This window comes from Lemur catta, chromosome 15, assembly GCF_020740605.2.
Source record: "Lemur catta isolate mLemCat1 chromosome 15, mLemCat1.pri, whole genome shotgun sequence".
Lineage (NCBI taxonomy): Eukaryota > Metazoa > Chordata > Mammalia > Primates > Lemuridae > Lemur > Lemur catta.
Window position 1 is genome coordinate 47,277,394 of NC_059142.1, and position 27,010 is coordinate 47,304,403.

Genomic DNA, 27,010 nt, shown 5'->3' on the forward strand with positions numbered 1-27,010 from the left:
GTATTTATTTGAGTCTTCTCTCTTCCTGGTTAGTCTAGCTAGTGGTTTATCAATTTTGTTTATCTTTTTGAAGAACCAACTTTTCATGTCATTGATCCTTTGTATTAATTTTTTGGTTGGTAGAGCTACTTTGGAAGATAGTTTGGCAGTTTCTTACAAAGCTACATGTACTCTTACCACATGATCCTGAAATTGAGCTTCTTGCTGTTTACTCAAAGGAGTTGAAAACTTATGTCCACACAAAAACCTGCTTTATGTTTATAGCTAGCAGTTATATTCATAATTGCCAAAACTTGGGGACAACCAAGATGTCCTTCAGTATGTATAGATAAACAAACTATGGTATATCTATACAATGGAATATTGGTCAGTAATAAAAAGAAATGAACTATCAAGTCATGAAATGACATGGAGGAACTTTAAATGCATGTTACTAAGTGAAAGATGCCAGTCTGAAAAGTCTACATACTGTATGATTCCAACTATATGGCATTCTAGAAAAAGCAAACATATGGAAACAGTAAAAAAGTCAGTGGTTGCCAGGAACTCAGGGGAAGGAGAAAGGGATAACTAGTGGAGCACAGGGGATATTTAGGGCAGTGAAATTCTTCTATAGGATGCTGTAATGGTGGATATAAATGCCATTATACATTTATCAAAATCCACAGACTATACAACACAAAGAGTGAACCCTAATGTAAACTATGGACTTCAGTTAATAATCATGTTGCCAATATTGGTTCATCAAGTGTAACCAATGTACCACAGGAATGCAAGATGTTAATAATAGGGAAAAGTATGATGTATAGGGGATGATGAGGTAGTATTTGGGAACTCTGCACTTTCTGCTTAATTTTTTTTGTAAGCCGAAAACTGCTTAAAAATATAATTATAAAAAATATAAAAATTATGTGAATTTCAAATTTCAGTGTTAATAAATTTTTACTGGAACATATCCATACACATTATTTACATATTGCCTAGGGCCATTTTTGTGCTACAGTGGCCTAGTTGAGAAGTTGCCACAGTGACCAGATGGCTTATAAAGCCTAAAGCATTGACTGTCTGGCCCTTTACAGAAAAAAATGTGCTGATCCTGGTCTAAAGCATACACAGCCCTTCTGCATCAGGTCATTGCTTATTCCTCCAGCTCAACGCTTGTCCCATCTTATCCTTAAGCCATCTTGAAAAATACTTTCTTTAGAAATCCATGCTTTCTTTTGCTCATCAGTTTCCTCTAGCTGAAAGACAAAGCAGGACTAACTGGGCACCATTATGTCCCAGGGACCTCTTGTAGGCAGCCTTCCCTGACCTCCTATGCCAGGTTAGCCCCTTCCATGTGCTCCCTAACCCTGCCCCGATAGTTCGGCCTCTCTATTGAAAGCACCCATGTTCTTGCTGATCCCTACTGTGAATTTGCTGAGGCCATGGTTTATCCCTTTCTGCATCCCTGGCACCTAGTACCTGCTCTGTGGATGATTAGGAAACAATTTTTTTAAAGGGATTCTGAACCTGGAGTCCATACATGAATGGGCTTCAGGATCTGTGAACCCCCTGAAGCAGGATAATAAATGTTGTGTGTATATGTCTGGGCGTACTTTCGGGGGAGAAAGCTCATTGTTTTCAAGAGCTTCTCAAAGGGGACCATGACCACACCCCACCCAAACAAAAACGTTAAGAATTCCTGGAAGATGTGTAGGCATATAGTCACCAGGATAAATTAAGAAGATTTGTTGGCTTTGTCAGTTTGACAGAAATAAAGTTCTTGATCCTAGTCAACAATCCTACCATCCATGACACATCTAAAGGTGTGTGGGTGACTGACCCATCACTATTTTTTTAAAGCCTCAAATCCACGATCCACTGACAAAAAGTTACCATTGGTTAAAAATAGCATAGGTCTAGGAGATTGGCATTCAAAGGAAGAACATTTTGGAAGAGATTCATACAAATATCCAGACTTGACTGGATACATGCTTGTGATAATTTTGTGTCAACTTGGCTAGGCCATATTACTCAGTTTTTTGTCAAATACCAGTCTAGATGTTTCTGTGAAGGTTTTTTTTTTTTATGTGATTAGCATTTAAGTCAGTAGACTTCGAGTAAAGCAGGTTGCCATCCATGATGTAGGTGGGCCTCCCCCAATCTCTTTTCTTAAGAGAAAAGACTGAGGTTCACTGAGGAAGAAGGAATTCTGCCTTTGGACTTAAGATTGCAACATCTACTTTTCCTTCTTTTTACCCTGCTGACCTGGCTTGCACCTGCCCTGCAGATTTTGGACTTGTCAGCCCCCACAATTGTGTAAGCTAATCCCTTAAAAGAAGTCTCTCTCTATATATATGCATGTCCTACTGGTTTTATTTCTCTGGTGAACTCTAACATAGTTCTCTCTTGTTGAACATTGTGGATTTAAATATATTACTTTGGATGAAGATATGTTTTGGATGAAGATATTTTTACTTGGAACACTCTTCAGTAATAAACTCAAGATTGCCACTCTTCTGGTTTCCTGGTTAATGTTTTCAATTAATGCTCAAGATAAACATCCTGCTTGGTTTAAATGAGCATTTGCCAGTGAGAAAAGTAGAAAGACTTTCTGGCATTTGGATGTTTGCAGGAATTGGGTTATGTCTGAAACCACAACTTTAGGTCCCATAGGAAGCATAAATACTCAGCACCACTACACACCACAAGTAGGTGGTGATAGTGTGGAAATCAAAAATATGTGGATCTGTGTTTAGCCAATAGAAACTTTTAAGAAAGGGGCCACCAAAGTATTCCTTTTATGTTTTAGCTTTCTTAGTTCTATTTCTGCTTATTAAATGTACCACTGACCTTTTAAATATTTTTGCTGTTGTTTCACAAATATTGTAACAGCAATTATAGAATTTTGTTTTAAAGAGGAAAATTTACTTATAACCCACTATCCTAGAAACATATTTTATTGAGTTTCTCAAGCACACAGGCCAAAGGAAAGGTCAACAGACCTTTGAGACAAGGGCAGAAGGCCTCTGGAGAACAGAAACTGTACAGAAACTACAATGGAACAAATGTCATTTCTGAAATGTGATTTACAAGTTGGTATTCTCACAGCAGCACAGCAGCACTGGAGGAGCATTTGCACCATTTGGAAAGCCCTGAGGCTGTTGAGTTTTTCAGAACAGCTGTCTCAGTGAACTCACCCCAGGCTCAACTATCTACTGCCCATTTCCCTTTTTGTCTTCTAAAGCCCCAGCATATGAGGATTTGGCAGCTAGAACAAGGTTGAGTGCAACTGACACAGGAAATGGCCCGTGGCTGGACTGGTGCCTGCATGCAGCTGAATGGGGACACATGGCCAGGCCTTAGCAAGAAAGCAGCTGTCACTCAAAGCATTCAACTCAATGTCATCAGCTTGCTTGTTTCCTTACTCTTAGTGTCTTAACTGCCTTAGGAAGGTAACACTAATAGTGGGACAGAATATCACTAAGACTTAACCTTGTAGTTTGGGCAGCTCTTTATGAAGGGAGAGAAGTAGGAAGTGAACGAACATTTATTTAATGTATCCCACAATGTACTGGGCACTTTATATATATGTATATATATATATAGGCTGCAAAGGAGAGTGGTTAAGATTACTGTCTGGGTTTGAGCCACACTAGCTGGGTGGCCTTGGGCAAGTCACTTAACTTCTCCATGTTTCATGTTCTTTCTGTAATAATAACACTACCTACATCATAGAGTTATTATGAGGATTGAATTAATTATTACATGGAAAACACTTAAAACAATGCTTGGAACATAATGAGTGCTCTACATATGTTTGCTATTATTATCTTTACTAATTAACTTTAACTCAGCCCTGTTTATCCTTTTACAATTGAGGAAACTGAGGCTCATGGAGATTAAGTCAATTACCGGAGATGGCAGAGCCCGAACCAAACTCAGATTTATCTGACTGCAATGTTTTCTTCCCATAACAGGACCAGGCATGCTCAATGCTATCGAATTCCCTCTCCTGCTTGCCAGCTTAGGGTTCAGTTTATCAGCCGTTCTTTGTACTGACAAGGGTGAAATCCTATATGGCTGAGCCTCTGTCTTTAATCCCCCATTCCGCTCATCTCTGGAGAAGGGCCAATGGTGAGCATGTGGGGGATTGGTGAGAGGAGAAACTTCCCACCTACATTCCCCGCTGTAGGTGTAATTGGCCTTTCTGATGTTGCCTATGGTTCCCCTGACTATGAGAAAGCAGGGGATCACGGTAACTAAAGGAAATAGTCTTATGAGCAGGATCCTTATCATAGCCTGGCAGGTTTAGGGAAGCAATTGGGCAGCTAGGGCAGTGCTATCCAAAAGAAATACAATGGGAGCCACATATGTCATTTAAAATTTTCCAATAGCTATGTTAGAAAAGTGAAAACAAAGGAGAAATTAATTTTAATATTTACCCTGATATATCCAAAATAGTATCACTTCAACCTAGAATCAATAAAAAATTATTGAGACACTTTACTTTTTTGTGTGTTAAGTGTTAAATCCATTACGTATTTTACACATACAGTCCTAGAACTATATATGGGGCAACCACAACGGCTCCCAGCCAGACACTTGGATATGTGTCCTCCAAGGGCCTTCTTTATTCATTTAGTGCCTTCATATGTCTAAAACTCTCCTCTGCTTCCCGTTTCTTCCTCCACCAGCGGATACTGTGGTCTACAAAAATGTCTGAAAGAGTAAAGAAGTCCTCTTTTCTCTGAATTTCCCCTGATTAGTGCAGCTTTTACAGACAGTTGAGATTCCTTGCGTGGTCACAGAACATTTGTGACAATCTGCGCGCTCTGTACTTCTCACCCTGTGTGGTCAGGCGTGATGATGGGGGCATTTCAGGTTCCAGAAGGACTTAAGGCTCTTCTTGGACCCTGACAAGGTCCTTTCCTGTGTCTTGTGGACACAGGGGACGGTGTGGCCTACACTGATGACAGCATCCCCGGAGGGGAGAGCAGCCAGATCGTCCAAGCACAGACTTGGCAGGGCTCAGATTTCCTGGACCGGATGGCAGGCCGGAGCCCAGAGCCCAGCGCGGCGCTGGCGGGGCACAGGATGCGCAGCCTGAAGTGGGCATCCCGGGCACCCGCCCGCGCTCGGCCCCGCGTCGCAGCTGCTGCAGATTCGCCAGGGCCGCCGCCTCCTCCGGGGTCTGGAAACGGCAGGAATCTCCCCGCCCCGGCCTGGAGTCCTCCTCCCTGCCGGGGCCGCGGGGCGGAGTCGCCCACCTGTCATGCGAGACGCCCCACGTGGGGCCGCGGGGCGAAGGAGGGTGAGGGGAGGAAGAAAAGGCGGAGGCCTCGAGGGAGGCAGGAGTGAGTGGGGTGGAGAGAGGAGCGGAGGAGAGGGAAGCTCGCGGGAGCCGCGCGGAGAGGGAGCGAAGAGCAGAAGACATAAAGGGGACCTGAGACACCCAGAGAGGGACAGGTAAGGAGGGGCAGGTGAACAGGTAGGAGGAAATAACCCGGCTGGAGAGAGTGGGCAAAGGAGGCGGCAGGAGTGAGGAAAGGGCTGCGGATAAGGGACAAGGTAAGATGAACGTAATGGCAGAAGGCAACCGTTGTACAGTGAAGAGGGGTGAAGGTCTTTCAGAGGGGGGCGGAGGAGGAACTAGGGCCGCTGCGCCTTTAAGGTTGCCAAGGCGACGGGTCTGGCCAGAGCGAGGCGCATTGACGTCAGCAGCCGAGCGCTGATTGGCTGCGGCCGGGTCGTTTCCGGTGGAGCCGTCGCCGAGCAGCTATCGCAGAGTGGAGCAGCGCTGGAAGCGAAGCGCTGAGGGAGCTCGGCACGACGCAGCCTCACCCCTCGCCCGTGGCCGCCGCCACCCGTCCCCAGGTGAGTGGGGTCGGCCGGAGGCTCCGGCGCCGTGAGCTTCGTCGCCTCGCCGCCTCGCCGCCCGTTTGGGGGCGCTGGACCTATCCAAGATGGCGTCACGGGGCGCGACCTGCAGGGGGACGGCCGCACCCCCTTCCCCTCCGGGCCCGGCGGACGCCTCCCCGCAGGCCTCACGCCCCGGGCCGCGCCCCCGACCTGGAGTCTGTACCCCTGAGGCCCTGGGGCCTTCGGGCGTCCGCTCCCGCACGGGGTTCTCGACCGCTTGGCTGTCCCCGCCCGCGCGCGCGCGCTCCCCCCGCCCCCCACTCCGCGGCGCTCGGGGCCCCGGCCCTCCGCGGCCAGCCCCGGCCGTCTTCGCCCCCGCACGCCGCGGCCTCCTCGCCCGCCCTCCCCTCCCCCATTTCCTGAAGGACAGCAGCTCGATTTTGCCAGAATCCGCCATCGCATCTCCTGCCGGTCTTTTTATCTCCATTCTGTCTTCTCTTTGTCATTACCAGCAGTCGTTTTCTCTCTTAAAGGAATAATTCCTTCCACCACCACCCCCCACGATGATCTTAATCTGTCTCCTAAATTTCCTTTTGTCCCTTTTCACCTCCTTCCCATTCCGGATTTTTTCTCCCTGAGGCCTCTTGTCACCGCCTTGGCCTTGCCTCTAGGGTAGGATGAGGGGTAGGCCTCCCTTCATTTTGTGGTGATGACCGTGGCCTACGTGAAGTGAAGGGCACTTTCCTGCCCTTCTTCTAGAAAATACGCGGTACTTATTAATCCTTCCAGCTCAATGCATGTATGGTGCCAGCCGACTTACTACTTGCGAGATTCCCGAGAGATCCGTCTTTTCAGCAGAGCAAGGAAAGCTAACACTTCCTTAAGGTGACCCCAAGGAAGTGTTACTTGGCAGGTCGAAGGGGGTGCGGTCTGAATCAGGAAGTTTCTGAAAGTGTTTTAAATATTCTCTAGAATGTAATCCGTTTGAAACAGAATTTTATCATAACTGAAATTCCAAAAGAAAGAATCTAAGTGTTTTCTTATGAGTAGAGACAATGCAGTGAAAGTTTTAAAGTAGTTAAATTTTTTTAGGGGGAGAAGGTAAATTGTTGGGCTCTTAAAAATAAATACAAATACAGAATTAGTCCAGGTGTATTTGATTAAAAATATTAAGACCATGAAATTTGGTTATTGAGGGTTTCACATAGTGACAGCATTAATCTTGGGGCATTTCTGTTTGTGTACTATCTTACTACCAGTGTCATCTTTTTGGTCTTTGTAATATATTACTTATTCCAAACAAACCAAAACCCAGTTTCACCCCTTAAGCCCAATTCTCTCATCTCTACGAGCCAAAGACCTAGTGTTAAAATGATTTCTCTGATCAGTTGAATACATGTGTGGACATTCCTGAAATGTGACTGAAAGTTTTGAAGCATAAAATGATCTGATTTAATCATTGTTCTTGGTAGCCTTCTGTATTATTTGACATGCGGAAAATTCTACTGAAGCAGATTTTCAGTTCATACGATTTGCCTGACTTGGAAAAGTGGCTGGTATAAATTTACCCTAAAGTAAATTAACTTTTTTCTTTTTAATGTTTACTTTTGAAGTAGCAGCTTGATTCTTTTTCCGTGGCTTCTAATTCATGTGCTTGTCATGGAGCCACAAACTTTCTCATGGTCTGTTAATTAGTCTACATGTTATTGACCTCTATTATGAAAGTTGTCAAAATGAATAACAGTGTAGCACTTCAGAATAGCTCTTTACTCTGGTATTTCTTTTACATTTACAGTTTCATCTCTGTGGTTTCAAGTGCATTATAATTGGAAAAGCCTGATTAGTGTTGAACTCAGTTGTTGAGTGTAGGGGACCACACTCTTATTTTCTAATCTTGCTTAGTAATTAGGAGTTGGAAGGAAAACAGTGTATGACCCTGTTGTTCAATTACCAAGCTTTTAAGTCCAGGATAAGGTTACCTGCTCATTCTATCTGTTTGCTTTATTTCACATCAAGGTACCATAGTTCGAACCCTCTAATATCCATTAAATGCGATTTATATACTGAATCTTCATGTAAATTAGAAACTTAAGTGTTTTAACGTTTTCCCATCCAGATGAAGGAAATTTTGACAATTTTCTGTCCATATCTTTTAGTTTACTTAGAAAGGAATTCTCCTTTCCTCCCTTCCAAGGATTTTCCCTCTTTTACTACTAAGTGTATTATCATCTAGGGCTGGCATCTGGTAAAAGAATCCAGAAAAAAAGATCGCTTTTAAAACTAATCTGAGGTTTCTTTTTTAAAAAGTTTTTTTCAAATTTTTAAAAAAATTTTGATTATACTAGTAGTTGGCTAATCAGATCCTTTCTCCATTGGTTTGTTGTGTGACGTTAGGACACTCCCATGGGTTAGAAGTTAGTATAGGGAACGTCACACATTCTTCTTCATTGTGCTTACTTGCTTTCACTTAGTGCTGACTTGTGTGCCCTTTTAATTCTCTGTCCTGTTTACCATTCACACACTTCCCACGTCATCATGATTTCTTTTGCAAGGGAGAACTGAATGGAATTCCCTTAAGGGCTTGACTTCTCAGCAGCCGGCCTCTGCAGGGGATAGTGGCTCATACTTCCTCTCAGGAGCTGAGGTTATTGACTTTCACTGGTGCTTACAGAGCCCAGATCTTGCAGCAGGAACTAAATGAAACATTTACTTAGAAGAATGCTAGTTCTGTACATACTTTATTCCCTACCCCCTACCTCCTCGTTTAAAAACCAGATCTACTTAGAAAAAAATCGCTATGAACCAGTTGCTTAATGAATTTAGTAAGTCAGAGGCCAAATTGGCGTTTGCGCTTTATAAATAGTTTACACGAGCATATGTGTGTTTTTTCTTGCAGAGAACCATGGCATCTGGCAGCGCTGCTGGCGGTGAGGAGGAGCGCAGCCTCCGGGAATGTGAGCTCTATGTCCAGAAGCACAACATTCAGGCACTGCTCAAGGATTCTATTGTGCAGTTGTGCACTGCCCGACCTGAGAGACCTATGGCATTCCTCAGGGAATACTTTGAGAGGTTGGAGAAGGTAAAAATAAATGTGGCGGGATGATGAGATGACCTTGACAATTGTTAAATTCAGTGCTGTAGAATGTTACTAATTTGTTTCTTTTGGAAGAAAAACAATTCTGACCAGATAAGAAGCCTAAAACAGAATTTCAAATAAGAAATGCAGTTAAGCAATTTTTAGTAATTTTAAAATTCTTAATTAGAATTTATCAGAAAATGAATCTATATATTAAGTTTATTTGGCTAACAAAAGAATTTTCAAACATACAGTTTCCAAACTTTTAATTAGTACATAAAACTGACTATAATAGATAAAACTGGTCAGAAGTAGTATAGCAGTTGGAAGAAATGAGACATTCTGCAGTACTTGAAAGCAGTTAATGCTTTTCTTTTACAAAGCAAGTAAGCTTAATAAACCTTATCCCATCTTTTAAAACTAGTATAATGAAACTTTTGAATCTATCTTGTGACCAGTATATCAGAAAATCTGAATTAGGGAAGTCTATTTTACTGTAGAGTATATATCAGATGAATTTAGCTGTAGAGTGGAGGAGATATCAAGATTAATGGTTGTCAAAATTTTCCTGTATACTTTTGGTCAGGACTTGTTTCCCCTTGAAAAAATGTAATCTGGGTTTTACTTTTTGTTGTTCATCCTACATATGTGGTATTGTGACCTACATATATGGTATATGCTTTTCTAAGAAAAATGACAATTTTGTATCAAGGACAATACTTAAATTCACTTTGCTCAAGAAAACAGTGAAAAAGTCTAGATCACCAAATGTTTTGAGTAGTTTGTGTGATTTGCTTCTGTAAATCAGTGGGATAAATTTATAGATTTTCTTGTGTACAGTGACTTTTTGAGGTGGCCCATAATGATTAGGAACCAATTGGACATTTCTTTGGCATATGATTATTAATTATTTAATTGTATAATAGAAATATTTGCATTTCTGATTTGCTTGGACAATTTCTTAATCAGCATAATTTATTAGTAAGAGAATCTATACACTAATTTTTAAAAATGTTTAGCTCAGGGATCAGGTATTTTCTACCGTTTTCTTGAAAAACTGTTAAAGTTGGTATTTAGTACCATGATTAGAATAATTAAAAAAATAAAAGTGACTAACTAGTCCCTATGAATGTAACTTTGCTGTCTTGGAATTATATTAGAAATTTTGGCTTTCTCTTTTTTAAGCAGTTTCTAGATAATGGTACTGTATAGACAGGCCGTGGGTATTCCTTGTTGTGAAATCAAGTGCGTTCCTGGAGATCTGGTTCTGAAATGGGTCACTGTAAGGTGATCCCTCATCTTTGGACATCAATAGAAACCATCAAATGAGGGGATTAAGTTGGTGAGACATTAAGTGTGTATCTTTTTATAGGGAGTATTGAATGTGTGGAGCTAGTTTCAAAGCGTCTACTTACCACACTACTGTTTAAGGACTAACCAGTGTGGAAAACAAGAAGTAATTATTAAAATACTTACTTTACAGATGTGATTTTTAGATTTAATGGGTGTTGGCTTCTTTACTTCTTAATAAAAGTCACAACTCAACACACTTTTTGTTATAATGCAGGGATCTTTGTTCATTTGCATATATTCCTTCAGCCAGGGTTGAATACAGATACCTGGACCTTCAGATAACTAGCTTTTCAACTTTTTAACAGGTCACTTTTGTGTATATTAAGTATTAATTTGTATGTTGAAAATACAGTCACATTTTTGTCACCTCTTTCCCCATGTTTCTGGGGTTATGTTCCTGGTACTTTCAACCAATCTGTAAGAAATGTACCAAACAGCTTTCACAGTTGATCTATTGAAAGCTTCTGCATTTTAATTTAGACAGTCATCTGGAATTCAAGTCCTTTTTTACTCACATATTTCTTAGAACCTCACCTGTCTGGTAGGTAAGAGGAATTATAACAGCAGTGACCTTTGAATTGTCTCTTATGTGCCAGGTACTGTCTGAAGCACTTTACATACATACATACTCATTATTTCAAATGCGTGAAGTAGGTGATTATCACCATTTTACAGAGGTAGCAGGTAAAACTAAGAAATTAAGTAACTTGGTCATACGGTGTAGTCTTCAGCTTGTGCTACTGCAATGTATAACCCCCAAATTTCAATAGCTTACTACAACAAACCATATTTCTCTGTCATGTGCAGCTCTTCTGAGCTTAGCTTGTCTTGCCTTCTTGACTCCACATGTCTTGTTCTGGGGCTGAATGGAAGGAGCAGCTACTATATAGGGCAGGCTGTTCTTACAGCAGAGAGAGGACAAGGTCAGGATAGGCAGAGCCAAACCACACATGCGGGCATGGTATGGCATGTCCACTTACATTCCATGGCCAAAGCAAGTCTATAGCCAAGCCTTAAGTCAGTGGGGTGGGAAGTACACTTCACCCACAGGGAAGAATGGCAAGGACAAGGAGGGAACAGATAATTGTGAAAACTTATTAAGTTGGGGGGACAGAATTTTAAGAGTCGAGAACATAATGCAGGATTTAATGCAGAATTTGAACCTGAGAGTGGAGAACATAATTAACCAGTGAATGGGAGTTTAATTTTTAAATTTTTGTTGATAATTGTACATTTTTATGGAGTACATGTGATAATTTGTTACACGCATAGAATCTGTAGTGATCAAGTCAGGGTATTTAGGGTATTCATTATTTCAGTTACAGAGCTGAAGAGGAAGGAGACTGACAGCAGGATGACAACAGCAAGAGAAAGGGTATCCACATGTATCGTAGTACATGTTAGAAATTGGAGATCTTAGTCATGGCTCTGAGTCGTCAGGATTAGGTTATATTCACATTGCTGTGTAAAAAGAGTTACTAGAATCCATGAGACAATGTTAAAATCAATGCTTTTGTTATTTCAAAATTATCCTAAAAATTCAGTGACGTACAGTCCCAAATGAGATATTATTTATAAAATTTCTAATGAAGTTTTTGTGAAATGCCAATCAATAACACATTTTGGGGGGAGAATTTGTGTTTTTATTTATACTTTTAAACTTTGAACTTAGGGGAGGCTTGAGTTTTATAGTTCTGTGTTAATATGAAAGGGGAAAACCTTACTGATTATTGGGACTACCAGAGTGAAAATGAAGTGAATTTTCTAAAGAATGTATTTTTTTAAAATAGGTTACATATTTCAAAATTCTGCAGGTACAAAGGTGTGTAACAATATGAGGTGTCCTTCCTACCCCATTGCCTTCCTTGAATGCTGCCAGTGTTCTGGAGATAATATGTGGGCACTTACAGACAAATTCTATATAAAAGAGCTTCCTGTTGTTTTTTTTCCCCCCAACACATGTGGCTTTCCATTGTGTGGATGTACTGTCACTTATTTAATCGTCCCTACTGGTGGCCATTTTGTTTGTTTTCAGTGTTTCATTCTTAAAAACAAGGTTACAATGAATAATTTTTAATACATGTCATTTCACACATATGCACATCTTAGAATAAATTCCTAGAAGTAAAATTATTGGATTACTGGGTCGAGTAAATAAATGTTTGTAATTAAATATATACAAAAATATTAAAGTTATTTTTGTTGTATTAATATGTTTTTCTCATTGTGTTTCTTCTTAATTGAAAATAAGAAAATGTAGAGAAATGAGAAAAATAAAGATAACTCCTCTCTCTAAAAAAGAAGAAAATAATAATCAGGCATGATCTTACTAGTAGAAATGAATACTATCAGCACCTTGATGGTGGTGGTTCTAGACTTTTCTTGCCATATATGTACACAGTTCTTAAATTTATCTTGATGCCAAAAGCAGGGCTGAGAACCATGCAGGAAAAAAAGTGGACATCTCTTTAATTTCTTTTTTCATCAGATTTTTTTCTAAAACAATCATTAAATGCTAAGTTCATTTAGAATTTGAGAGATGGTTCAGAAAAATAATGGAGAATGGGTCAAGTGAATAAGAAGGTAGAAAATAAGACACATTATTTTTTTTGCTTTTACTTTAGGCTTAATAACTCATTCTTTACTATGGGTCTAGAGGAATTTCTTTTTAAGGCTCCTGATTTGAAAAAATGTGTTTAATAGTTTATCTCAGGTTTTATATGAATTGGTTGAATAAGAAGTAGTTTTTAAAGCCAGGTAAATAAACTCTTTTTGTTCTAACTTCAATTATAAACCCTGATAATAAAGAATGCTTCTAGGTCTGCTGGGAGAAGTATTAGACCTGATTTTATTTAAATTTATGGTTACCATGATATTTCATTATTTGTATATATCTGGGATCCAGGCTAGAATGTGAATTCCACAGGCTCAGGACCCTCTCCTGTTTGTTTTTATAGTCTAATTGCCTAATGTAGGCCTTGGTATGGCAGGTCCAGAAAGTGCTTATTGAATTAATGAAATAACTCCGTAATCTAGACCTTCTTGAAGCACTTTGCTGTGCCTGAATTGTTATTCCTGGATAACATTCTTTTTGGGAGAAGGTCTCTTGCTATTTGCAGTAGCATAAAAAAAACCTGATTTCCGAGGTTTTGTCTTGTATTTGGGTGCATCACAAATCAGTGTTAATACATTATTGTAATGGATATTTAATTTTTTACTCACATGTTATGTGTCTTTATTATACTAATGGTTTTTTCATTAATAACGTGTAGTGTCTGTTACCATCTGAGAAACAGTCTTTTGAGAGAATTTCTTTTCAAACCTTACTCTCCATTGTTTTTCTGATTTGGAATTGGCCTTTTCCCCTTAACTTACATTGTAGTATAAGAAGAGAGTTGAAGTGACTGAGACAGACTATCATTGGATCTGAGAATACCAACTTTACATGCTGAAGGATCTCATTTTACAAACCTATGCTTTCTTTTAGGAGGAGGCAAAACAGATTCAAAATCTGCAGAAAGCAGGCACTCGTGCAGACTCAAGGGAGGATGAAATCTCTCCTCCTCCACCCAACCCAGTGGTTAAGGGTCGGAGGCGACGAGGCGCTATCAGCGCTGAAGTCTACACAGAGGAAGATGCCGCTTCATATGTTAGAAAGGTAGTTTTGATAACTAACATTGGGGAAATGTTTTTGGGTCCCACGTGGTAGTTATCTAGTTTCCTTTGGTGAGTGTATGCACTATTTTGAATATAAAATACCAAACAGGATAGAGCTTAATCTGTGCTGTACAGTTCTTGCGTACTGGAGAACAGGTTTGTATAATAGCATGCCATCAGAGGAAATAATTAATCCTGGTTATTAATGAGCAATTGCATTTTGGAGGTTTGTCATTTCCATGCTCTCTTGTTTTGCAGTAGAAGAAACAGGCAGTACTCCTTTTTCTCTTGAATCATGGTGTCAATTTTTTGATATCCTATAGTTGCGGCTTTTAACCTTTTATCTTACAAACTTCATTTGTCCTAATCTCTTCCTCAGAGCCAGCCCGACACATTGACTTACGTTATTAGCCTTTAAGGAGAAACAGAATTGTCCTGGCACTGGAGGCTTGTGAAACTAATAGTACATGATTACAGAGTAAAAAATGAGTAATTATTATAAAATACTTAGTTTTGCCTCAGAATAATGATCTTGGTCAAGGTGGTTTTGGTTTGTTTCTTTAGTAGGTAACTGGGAACCAAGTACCACGCTGTAAAACAGGCCTGCCTGTGACAAGGGGATTAATTAGTCAGCATTTGTTGAGTACTTTGTGGATCAAAGATAGTTACATGTGTGTTGTGGTGAAAGTATTTAACTCAAAACAGTCTTGTTTAAGTACCGTAATGTGGCTTGACATGTAACTGAAATGTGAGTTGCAAACATGAAGTGTTCTTGGCTTATGGAGTTGTCATTTGATCTTCAATTCTTTTCTAGGTCATACCAAAAGATTATAAGACAATGGCTGCTTTAGCCAAAGCTATTGAAAAGAATGTGCTGTTTTCACATCTTGATGATAATGAGAGAAGGTAGGTACAGGTTCTTTCTTACAATACTTTTCCAGGAAGGATGTGATCCCAAATGATTCTCGTCATTATTGCAAGTTTTAAGTCTCTTAATAATTGTTTACTGGATGACAAACTGGGCTGAAAATCTGGGAGCTTTAATTTTAAGGTTAATGTTTCAAATCCACAGAAGAGATGAGAAATACAACATGAGGCTTTCTCTTGCAGTGATATTTTTGATGCCATGTTTCCAGTTTCCTTCATTGCTGGAGAAACTGTTATTCAGCAAGGTAAGGGCCACTATTTCTGTGGTATGCAGTATTGTTATGGGAGAAGAGGTGAGACGAGGATTTTTTTTGTTTTCTTTCATTGAAGTTTGTTTTTATTTTGATCCATTTTTCTTCTGTTATACTATTGGATTTTCCTTTTTTTTTTTTTAATGAAAATTCTCTGAGCTAAAAAGAACACTTTCTCTGAGGGACTAACATTTTTGATACAATTTTGTTTATAATTACTGTTAAAATACTTACATTTTTATTTTGAATGTTGTATGCAGTTTCAGAACCGTATGTATCTCATATGTCCTTTTATATTGTTAACCACTTTACAAGTAAGAAATAAACCAAATGTCTACGTTCTTCATTACATAGCCTATCTATTTATAAGTTTCTATATCATCTATAGATTCTTACCGTTTTGCCTACATAGACAAACATGGATGTAATCTTTTGGATATCTTCCTCTTTTTTTTCCTTCTTATTTATTGACATTTTCATGGGTATTTATAAACTATATATTTTCCTATTTTGTGGCAACTGGATATTTTGCTATTAACTATTTGAGTTGTTTCTAATGTTGTTATAGATGCCATAATAATTAATAACTTGTACGCATATGTGGCTTTATTTAGTTAATTGTTTCAGAGGTATTCTTTACCATGAAATTACTAAAAAATTGATCAATTCTATGACTTTCAAAATAGATTGCTGGATTTTTTTCCCTGAAAGATTGTGTTAATTTATAACACTCTGCTCTCACAGTACCATTATAAAATGAGTTTATTATTTTATAGTAATTTGATAGTTTCTGTTTGTTTGTTTCATTTGGAATATGCTTCTAACTTTTTTACTTCTCTTTTAGGTGATGAAGGGGATAACTTCTATGTGATTGATCAAGGAGAGATGGATGTAAGATTTAATAATAGCAAAAATATGTTGATAAAAGTCAATGTAGTGATTTTTATTGCTTCTAAGCAACAAGAATAGTGTTTCTGAAGGGGTGTTGCAGCCCTTGTGTGTCAAATTGCACCATTATCTTTTGCCAAATATTTTTATGATGCAGAGAAACTTTTTAAAGGTAATTTGTGTGCTGTGAGCTAGGCTGACGCCACGGCACTCACTCTAGCCCAGGTAACACAGTGAGACTCTGTCTCAAAAAAAAAAAAAAAAAAAAAGAGGTGCATGCATGGGCCGGATGTGGTGGCTCATGCCTATAATCCTGGCACTCTGGGAGGCCAAGGCAGGAGGATCGTTCGAGGTCAGGAGTTCAAGACCAGCCTGAGCAAAAGCGAGACCCCGTCTCTACTAAAAACAGAAAGAAATTAGCTGGACAACTAAAAATATATAGAAAAAATTAGCTGGGCATGGTGGTGCATGCCTGTAGCCCCAGCTACTCGGGAGGTTGAGGCAGAAGGATTGCTTGAGCCCAGGAGTTTGATGTTGCTATGAGCTAGGCTGATGCCACTCTAGCCTGGGCAACAGAGCGAGACTCTCTCGAAACAAAAAAAGTGCATGCATGCTGTGTAAGGGAGAGTCTAGACCCAGCCATTTGCTATGATACTTAATACAGCTTTCTTAATTCTGTAAGTCTTGTTTCCAAATGCAGTGGGGATAAATAATAGCATATGATATTTTAGGATTATTAGAAAATTCAGTAACTCTGCACAGTATACTAAACGTATATGATAGGTATTAATGCTTCTATTTTATTCTATTCTATTTTTTAAAACAAAGCTCAGGATTCCGACCTTTTCAAAAGGTTTGAGGATTTTTAACACTTATGTGTGTGTAGATGTAGAAAAAACACTTATTTGATGTCATTTGTACTTTAGGTCTATGTCAACAATGAATGGGCGACCAGTGTTGGAGAAGGCGGGAGCTTTGGAGAACTTGCTTTGATTTATGGAACACCTAGAGCAGCTACTGTCAAAGCAAAGACAAATGTGAAATTGTGGGGTATTGACCGAGACAGCTATAGAAGAATCCTTATGGTAAGAGAACATGGTTTTTTTGGGGTGTGATTTAGAATTCCAATCTGTGTCACTAATGTTTGAATAACATCACAAAATTAAAATGAGAATATTCCTTACTTTTAATGATCGAATATTTTGCATTAAGCCCAATTTAGCATTATTCATTATACCGTTTGAGACAGTGATATTTTACAGCAAAAGTTTGTCCAGGAGTAACATGGGAAACAAAATGTGTGTAAGTAATGGTCAGCTCATGTTTGGAAATCTATCCATTTGCCAATAGGTACATCGTAACTTACCTAATTTCCCCATCACAGATAGCCTGATAGGTGCTGCTTTTAAGTGCATAAAGGTATTTGAAGTCATTCAAAAGTAATCAACTTCCCTAAACTGGAAGTGGGTTGTCAATAAAACAGATATCATGTCCCCTCTCGTTAAAGAAATAAAATAATGAAGTCATTGGAACATTCTGATGATACAGTCAGACTTTTTGAGAACTTTGTAACACGTTTATAGAGTGGATGTTTAATGGCATCAGTCATTTTGAAGGGTTTTCTTAGATTTGTGTAGTGTTCATGTGGCCGTTGAAAATATGCAGTGTGATGTACTTGGAAATTTTTCTGTATTTGGGATATGTATACACACAAACATGTATACAATCATGACCAATGTTTCAGGCAATGATGGACTTCATAAACAATGAGTGGTCCCATAAGATTATACTACGATATTTTTACTATACCTTTTCTGTTTCAGAGATGTTTAGATACACAGATACTTGCCTGCACTATTCCGTGTAGTACATGCTGTACACTTTTGTAGCCTAGGGGCAATAGGCTCTACCATATAGCATAGGTGTGTAGTGGGCCATACCATCTAGGTTTGTGTAAGTACACACTGTGATGTTCACACAATGATGAAATCACCTAAAGAAGTGTTTCTTAGGTTGAATCCCCATTTCTGTGCAGCACATGACTCTATACATATGAAGGTATATACATTTTTGGGGAGGGGGTGGCTAAGGCTATTTACAATGAAAGGAAGTTTTATTATAGAGGACTGGGTGTCTTCCCTCCCTCTTTGCCCCAGATGTATTTAACAAACTTTGCAGTATAAGGCAACTGGGGTTAAGTCTGGGCCTTTTTTTTGTAGGGTGAGAGGGGATGTCTGTAAGTGGCAGCAGTTTATTTCCTTACTTCTGTGGGGGATTGGCGTGGGGAAGGATCCTGGGCTGGGAATAAATAGTCAGCTATAGTCACATGTGACATGGTTGTTTTTAGAGAACTGATTATTTGCCTATTTGACGTTTCACTAGTTGGTGATGCTGTGACCTTGTTTGACCATATACCTGGTGTTTCTCTTAGGAGCAAGTTACTAAGAGCTTTTTTGTAGAACTGAACAGGGGCTCACTATCTTCAACATGAAGAAAAATGATCACAAATCAAGAAGCAGCAGCAGCAGGCTTTGACTTGTTTTTAAAATTCATTTGAAACGTAATATTTATTATTCCACAGCTGTGTGACAATTACAGATTTTGGGGATATAACTTTTGTTACTTTTAATTTATAGGGAAGCACATTGAGGAAGCGGAAAATGTATGAGGAGTTCCTTAGTAAAGTGTCTATTTTAGGTGAGTTTTAAATAAGTGTGTTGAATTTGCTGGTGTTTGACAAATCCATTAATTAGAAATGGCTGGACTTGGAAGAAGCTTTCCAAAAGTATGTGCTACTCATTCATTCCTCCTGAAGAGAGCATGGCTGAAAGTGTCCCCCTTTCTCCTGTGCACATTCACAGTTATTTCCTCTGTGACTTCTGTCTCTGTTGTTCCATCATTGAGTTTATTGGTTCAGGAAACTGAGTATTTCCAAGAATGCATTTCCTTTGTGAAAAGGTAAGTGTCATTTGCTGGCATCCTGTGAAAAAAATGCCAGAGTTTCTTGAAATTTAGAGTAAAGCAGGTTAATTGAAGATACTCCTGTACATTTTATTATGTGGACTTGGAGATATTGTTAGATCCTATTCTTCAGAACGGGTGAATGGTGATTTTTATAAGGTAACTATCTTCTGCCATTGTTTCGTTAACAGTGAATTGACTCCTGCCCCCATTATTTGTCCTTTCTTTGAAGTGATTACATTTGTTTTGTGTCTTGGATATTAGTTTGTCCTTTGGGAATACAAATTATTTCCTAGCTCCTCTTAGGTTCCTCAATAAATTCAACTGAGAATTTAAATAGATTACATTATTTCTATAAACCTTTGGAATAATATAGATAGTAAAACTATTACTTTTGGGTACTGTAAATTTTGATTGGGTTGATGGCAATCTTTAGGAATACTTAATAATTACATATTCTTATTCCATTGCCACTGGGTACAGTTGGTATAAATTAACCTGGCCACTAGGTTACTGCAGTAAGGATCTAAAGGTGTCTGCAGGTAATATGAGAATCCTGCTGAGACTAGTGGTAATTGAAGACAGGTACCATGTTTAATCTGAGACACTACTGGATTGTTGAATGTGCATGGCTATTTGGTTAAATCTCTTAATGCTTTGTTTTAAAATTTTTAATATCACCAAATAATGTAGAGAATTTTTTTTGATTCTTTCAGAATCTTTGGACAAGTGGGAACGTCTTACGGTAGCTGATGCATTGGAACCAGTCCAGTTTGAAGATGGGCAGAAGATTGTGGTGCAGGGAGAACCAGGGGATGAGTTCTTCATTATTTTAGAGGTAAAGAACTCAACATTTGATAATTTAAAAAGTTGTACACTGCTAAGAGGGAAAAAGTGGGCTTAACTATTATCTTTTACCTTGAAATGCTATTGTTTGGTTTTCTGCCAGGCCACTACATTTTAAATGAGTTTGAGTCAGAATTCTGGAAGGGTCCTAGGCATATGAATAGCCAAATCCTAAACAAAACTCAACCATTTAACATAACAAACTGTGAAGATTCTGTGCCATCCTTTTTAAAATGCAAATATTTGGGCTATTTGGCAAACAAAGATCAAGGGTAATTATTTAAATTCTAAAAGTTACTGTGCTTTATATTTTCACAATCTATGGAAATGTATAGCAGATACTCTTGCCTGCCAAGCATATCCAAATAGTAAATTTATGTGACTGTGGCTCCATAGATGCTAATTGGTTTTATTGAAACCAAGGGCCAGGTGGTAAATAAGTTAAGCTTTGTGGGCCATAGATTTCTGTTGCAAACACTCAACTCTGTTGTCATAGTGCAGAAGCAGTCATTGACAATACATAAATGAATGGGTGTGGTATTCCAAATAATATTTTCTTTATAGAGCAGGCAGCAAGCTTGGATTTGGCCCTGGGTCTATAGTTTGCTAACTCAAGTCTGCACTCTTTTAGTACCTTAGCTTGATAAGAAGAACCTTGCTAGCAGGAGATGCTAGTTAACCAGCCAGCTTATGTCGTGACTAACTTTTCAGTCATCTTTTGTCATATGAACACAGATGAGTTGAAATAACCACTGAATCTTACCCCTCCGCCTTTTTTTTTTTTTTTTTTGCAGAGTAGCTAAAATTGCATAGGGTATTTAATATGCCACGCTGGGTTTGAAATTATTTGTTTGTTTAGCTTTTTGGTGATTTTATTACAGGGGTCAGCTGCTGTACTACAACGTCGGTCAGAAAATGAAGAGTTTGTTGAAGTGGGAAGATTGGGGCCTTCTGATTATTTTGGTATGTGTGGATTCCGTCAGTAAATACAGAAAGTGAAATCCTTTCTTTAAGTCACCTCTCAGTGAGATATTAAGTCTTTCATAATTTTATCTTTTGTTCTCTTGAATTTATTTTTTAATTGCAGTCTTTTTTTGGCTTTCGGAGTAATAGTGTGAGATTTTGATCTTTACTCAGTTAATAATTTATTGTTTCATATCTATTAGTTGAGTTTTTCTTTTTAAGTGCTGACGTTGTTTGTCCTAGACTAAGTTATTAGAGAAATGAGTATCTGTTTTCTTTCTCAGAAGTGCACCTCTTTGAGGAAATGTTTTTCATAAAAGTTAGCCTGCTTTTCAGGAAAGCTTACCTCCTATATCATGACTATGCTCCTGCTCAATTCTGTTCATCAAACGAGGGGAATTTTGTGAAAGTTTCTAGGGGAAATCATTAGGCATACACCTTACAGTCCTGATTTGGCTCCTTCTGAAATCTAATTGTTTCCTAATCTTAACATATTTAAAGGACACCCATTTTTCTTCAGGTAGTTATATATTAATAAAAAAGATTGTATTGAAAGAAAAAAGTTAGCCTGCTTTTACCCTTCTCCTTTTCCCTTTCCTAGGTGAAATTGCGCTACTGATGAATCGTCCTCGAGCTGCCACGGTGGTTGCGCGTGGCCCCTTGAAGTGCGTTAAGCTGGACCGACCTAGATTTGAACGTGTTCTTGGCCCATGCTCAGACATCCTCAAACGAAACATCCAGCAGTACAACAGTTTCGTGTCACTGTCTGTCTGAAATCTGCCTCCTGTGCCTCCCTTTTCTCTCCCCAGTCCATGCTTCACTCATGCAGACTGCTTTATTTTCCCTGTTGCAACACCAAATGGCCACTGGCATCGCAGCTTCTTGTCTGTTTATATTAAAAGTTGCTTTTATTGCACCGTTTTTAATTTGGAGCATTAACCGAATGCTCGTACACAGTTAAATAAATAGAAAGAGTTCTATGGAGACTTTGCTGTTACTGCTTCTCTTTGTGCAGTGTTAGTGTTCCACCTGGGCAGTGAGTGCCATGCTTTTTAAGGTGAGGGCAGATCCCAGCGCCAAATAAATTACCATAGAGTAAAGATGTAACCATGCAAGATTTTTTTTTAAAGTGACATAATTTTCCAGTTACAAGCATATTTAGACTGTGGCCATATATGCTGTATTTCTTTATAGAATAAATGATTTCTCATGAAGCTCTAAGGATTAGGAAAAATGGATATAGAAAATCTTAGTACATTAGAAAGACATCTGCCTGTAATTAAACTAGTTTAAGGGTGGAAAAATGCCCACTTTTGCTAATTATAAGATGGATATGATTGGTTCAGTTTCTTTTTCCCTTTTAACCAGAATGTTTGTTTGCCAAGCTAATTTGCCTGGTTTTGTTTATATCTTATTATTAATGTTTCCTCTCCAATTCTGAAATATTTTTAGGTGTGGCTATCTATACCTACCTTTTGAGTTTGAAACCAAATCATAAACGGTAAATATTGGGTTATGATTTAACTACATCTGTCCCAGCTCACAAATTCTGATTAGACCTTTATCCAGCTAGTGCCAAATATCGATCATCAGATGCTGAAAGGAGAATAAGAATTTGAAGTCTACACTCTTGGTTGTTAATTTAGAGCTTTTGGTTAGTGTACAACCTTCAGTTGACACCGGTATAATCTCCTATGCTCATTAAACTCCAATTCCAGGAGATGAGATTTGCTGAGACTAGATATAAATGGGATAAATGTCATAACAGAGAAATGAAGGTGATTTTGCTAAAGGGAGAAATGTCAGGTAGACAAACTTCAGTGTGTGGAATTTTTCCCTACTAAATTCACTGGAATGTGAGATTTGGAAAGAAATTTTTTTACTTCGGTTTAGCCTTTTTTTCCTCCTTTTTATGTCAACTAGAATTTCTGGTGGGTTGGGGGTGGGGTAGGATGTATGTGTGTTGTTTCAAATTGGTCTAAAAGGCCATCCTGCTGGAAGTCCTGCTTTCCTATCTAGCGTTTATTTCTCTGGCAGACTTTTTTTAAAGTAAACTTGTGTTTTGAGTCTTAACTGTATTTCAGTATTTTCCAGCCTTATGTGTTACATTATTCCAATGATACCCAATGGTTTATTTTTCTTACTGTTATTTTTTTAAACAAAATTTCACAGTTCTGTAATGTAGGCACTTTTATTTTCATTGTGATTTATATATAACGTAGGGTTATATTGGGAGTGACCGCAAGCATTTTCCATCTGTGTGCAACTGGCTCTGATTATTGATCCCCTTTCTTACCCTTTCCCAGGTAATTTAAATCGGTCATGATAGATTTTTTTCCATAGATTTGAAAAGCTTTTAGGTTGTTACTAAGTTTAAAGCATAAATCTGGGAAAGAGGTTTTATTTACATTTTAGTATGGGGTAGAAAGCCACCTTGATACAAATTTCATTTCCAAAATAATCTACATTCAGTGAGGGTTTTCTGATCTGTACTTTGTGTTTAGCTACCGTTTTTATATTTAAAACATTAAAAATAATGTTCTGATAAGCTTAAGGCTTGATTTGATCTTTGTTTAAATGCCAAAAATGTACTTAAATAAATTACTTAGAATGCCATAAAATTGCACAGTTTCATATGTGTATATAATCATGTTCATGTATATTTAGATACATATAATGCTTTCTAAATGAGTTTTACTCAAATGATTTGGCTTGCTGTTTAACTCCCTTTTGTAGTTTTTAATCTAAGAAATTTTAAGATAAGTCTAAATTTAAAAATTACCACATTTAAAGCTTTATCTTTGTGCAATCTAAGTATATGTGAGAAATCACAATTGGCATAATTTGTCTTAGTTGATAGTCAGGGCTTTAGAAGTCATTATTTTTGGGCTTGGTAAGTGAATTCGAGATGTGCTCTAGAAAGTATAGATGGCCAAAGGACCATTTTGTACTGTTTCCAGGTTACCAGTCTGATTATACTGTGTGTGCTAATATACTCTATTCTTTTTGTTACAGATTGTCTTAATGGTAGGTCAAGTAATAAAAAGAGATGAAATAATTTAAATTCTTAAATGAATCAGTTTTTCTTTCCTTTCTCCTTTTCTTCTTTTCTCCCTTTATCCTTCCTCAAGTGTCTTACTCTGGTGGGTAAGAATGAAGAAAGTGAATTATAGGAGCCCTGTTTTGAAAGAGTAATATGTTAATTTTTAATGCTTTGCAGTTCATTTTGTCAAAGAATGGATCTCAAAACCTTGTTTAAAGGGTAATTGAGATGTAGTAGATTTATCTACCGAGACATGGGAGGAAAAGATTCAATCAAAAGTGAAATATTTCCTTTTTATTGAAGACAGATAGGCTCTGTGGCCTTGGGACTTTTCCAGACTTAATGGGAAACCTCATTTCTGGACTAGCATACTGTTTGTTTTAAATGTAATATGCATTCAACTACATAGGGATATTTTTCTATTTGTGCATATAAAGTCTTATTTCTGATGCTTTTCCTTAGGTTTCTGAGCAGTGAGATGATCAAGTTGTATTCATAGGATATATTGGTATTTCTTAACATCCACTGAAGTTGGAGATATGTCATGTGCTAGAAGAACATTCTTTAACATGTGCAACTTGTCCAGCTTCAGTAATCCCTTCCCCCAACCTGCTGGAGTTGATACCTTTAGAGTCACAACAGAATATAGCCAAAGAAAATTTTTGTGGGTTGACGGTCTTGGTTATAGTTTAATTCTTCCTCTAAATAGTAGCCCATATAGACTCATTTGTTCTTTTTTAATCACTTAAATGTTGACATTTAAAACCTGAAGTAGCATGCCAGTTTTCTTAGTACTTCTTTATCTCTAACACAAGGTAATAGCTGAACTCTTTTTATGCTTAAGTTAGGTCCTGGCAGTAAAATAAATATTTGTATAAAATACCTGTGTTTTTAGATGGCTTAAAACAGTATGGAGGAGAAATGCCTAGATTGTTCCATTTAATTTGTTCCCAAAGCTACCAATAAAAGCTGTAACTGTGTGAATTTAAAAGGGGGAACCTTAAATTTCTCCCTTCTTATGCTATGGGATTTTTACATAGAAACCAGCAATGTTGTGTACATACACAGTTAAAATTTATTTCTTGACATAAGTTCAGAGCTGTGACTTCATCTTGTCCCCACCTAAAATCAAAACTCCCTAGTATGGCCTTTTCATTTTGTGAAAGAAAGTTCTGCCAATTTTGCTTAGTAGCTGTGTGATTTTAAAGGCCGCCACTAGATGGAGAGCCTCTTTATCTTTGATAATCTCAAATGAGTGAACAGTTGATCCTCATTTATGGATTCTGTATTTGCAAATTTGCCTACTTACTAAAACTTATTTGTAGCCCCAAAATCAATAGTCGCAGCGCTTTTGCAGACATGAGCAGAGCAGGAAAAAATGTGAGCCTCACAACATGCATGTTTGCAAATGATGTTGAACAAGTGGACGCTTAGCCTTCCTGTTTCAGCTCTCATACTATGAATAAGTGTCCTTTTCTTGTCTTTTTAGTGCCACATTTTTTGCATTTTTGTTGGTGATTTTACACGTGTAGTGCTGAAGTGCTGACTAGTGTTCCTAAGTGTGAGAAGGCTGTGATACGCCTTATGTAGAAAATACATATATTAGGTAAGCTTCATTCAGGCATGGGTTACAATGCTGTTGGCCATGAGTGCAGTGTTAATGAATGAATATAAAATAAGGTGTCTTTAACACATAACACACAAAATAAGACTATATGTTGATCAGTTGATGAAAATGTGACCAGAGACTCCCAGGAACCTAAATCATACATTTCCCCTAGGAGCAGTGATTCAGTATTTGCCAGTTCAGTGCTCATGGTGACTAAAGAACATAAAACTACCACTGAAAAAAGAATTGACTATTTTTTGCAGTCTTCAAACTCAAGTTGTCCTGATTTTTAGGAAGGCTAAAACTAATTCCTCCAAAACCTTCTCTCCACCAATTTATATACTGTACGGTTCCCTTTCAGTTTTTAGTTTTCTGTCAGTAGTAGCAAAAGTTTTCACATAGAATCAGGACAATTTTTATTTCATGGGAAATTGAGCAATGGTTCAAAATGAATAAGTTGGAAGAATTTGATAGCTATGAGAATGGAATGTTTTGTTTTCTGATATTTTTGACAAATGAGAGTCTTAATTTTGTTATTAGGTAAAAATGAAATGTTAAAGATAAGTGAATAATAAGGTACATAGTCTACATACCATGGTCAAATTCAATTCTATTACTTTCAGTTTGTAAAGTACAGCAGATTTGTATATAGGCCATTTAAAAACCAGTCGGTCGTCATAGAGGTGGCTGGTTTGAGACGGAGCTGTAGCTTACCTCCCTGAGGCTCTGCTATTGAGAGTTCCAAACCATTATGTGCTATTCTTTGAACATCTTTGCCTGAATATTTTTCTCTCATTCCTGTGTGTGGGATTTCCTAGTCCCTCATGGGAGAAACAGTTGGTGAAGTGGGAAACCCTGTGCTGCAGTAGGGCCACTTCAGTTAAGCAAGCCTCTGGAAATAAGGTTCCTGTGTTAAACAGTTCTTCTTTTTTTTTTTTTTAAAGCAAACAAATAGAACTTCCTAAATTGGGTGAGATATTGTTGGGTTTTTGTATTACAGTGGAAAGAACACTTTGGAATATGTCTAAACCATTAAATTATGTGATTTTAGTTAATATCTCTCAGTTTATCTCTTAGTTTTCTTCTATGCACATTGGAGGGATCGGAGGGTGGAGTTATATCTGTGTTTGGTACCACTGGAAGCCGAGTGCTGATTCTGTGATGTGGGTGAAGCACCTCACACGTGTGAGAACTCTGAATGGTAGTGATGTTACCGTGGAGACGCAGATTCAGGGCAGGATGCCAGTAATGTGAGGGTACCGGGGGCATCAGAAGTGCCCGTTGTTACCCTGTTGGGGATATCTTTGGACACACTGGAGAAATCTTGGATGACATTTGTAATTCTTGACCTTGCACTTTGTTTAGTGACAACTCCTTTGTATTCCTCTGACACTTCTAGTATTTGAGTCTTAGGCTTTATCAGAAAAGTTGATCCGATGAAATCAGGCATTTTTACTTGTTAACTGACTAATCACTCCATAGAATGAGTACATTCCTGTCATTTGTATTTTCAGTTATTACGGAGTAAGAAACAAAGCCCATTAAAGGAGTTTCACGTGTCAATGAGTCAGTAGGGAGAAGGTGGAGGAGAC

At 38.2% G+C, this 27,010-nt stretch overlaps 1 protein-coding gene across 2 annotated transcripts; it reads left to right on the forward strand.

Moving 5' to 3' along the window:
• Positions 1-5,273: 5,273 nt before the first annotated feature.
• PRKAR1A (protein kinase cAMP-dependent type I regulatory subunit alpha) lies at positions 5,274-23,830 on the forward strand. Of its 2 annotated transcripts, none has more exons than XM_045569518.1 (11): positions 5,274-5,451; positions 8,741-8,923; positions 13,761-13,931; positions 14,745-14,836; positions 15,041-15,102; positions 15,953-15,999; positions 16,923-17,081; positions 18,633-18,693; positions 19,674-19,795; positions 20,685-20,766; positions 21,368-23,830. In XM_045569518.1, exons 2-11 carry the CDS (start codon positions 8,747-8,749, stop codon positions 21,538-21,540), a joined length of 1,146 nt encoding a protein of 381 aa, XP_045425474.1. In that variant the 5' UTR covers positions 5,274-5,451; positions 8,741-8,746; the 3' UTR covers positions 21,541-23,830. The 2 variants fall into 2 exon arrangements, with proteins under 2 accessions (XP_045425474.1, XP_045425473.1); XM_045569517.1 differs by lacking the exon at positions 5,274-5,451 and adding an exon at positions 5,698-5,859.
• The last annotated feature ends 3,180 nt before the right edge of the window (positions 23,831-27,010 follow it).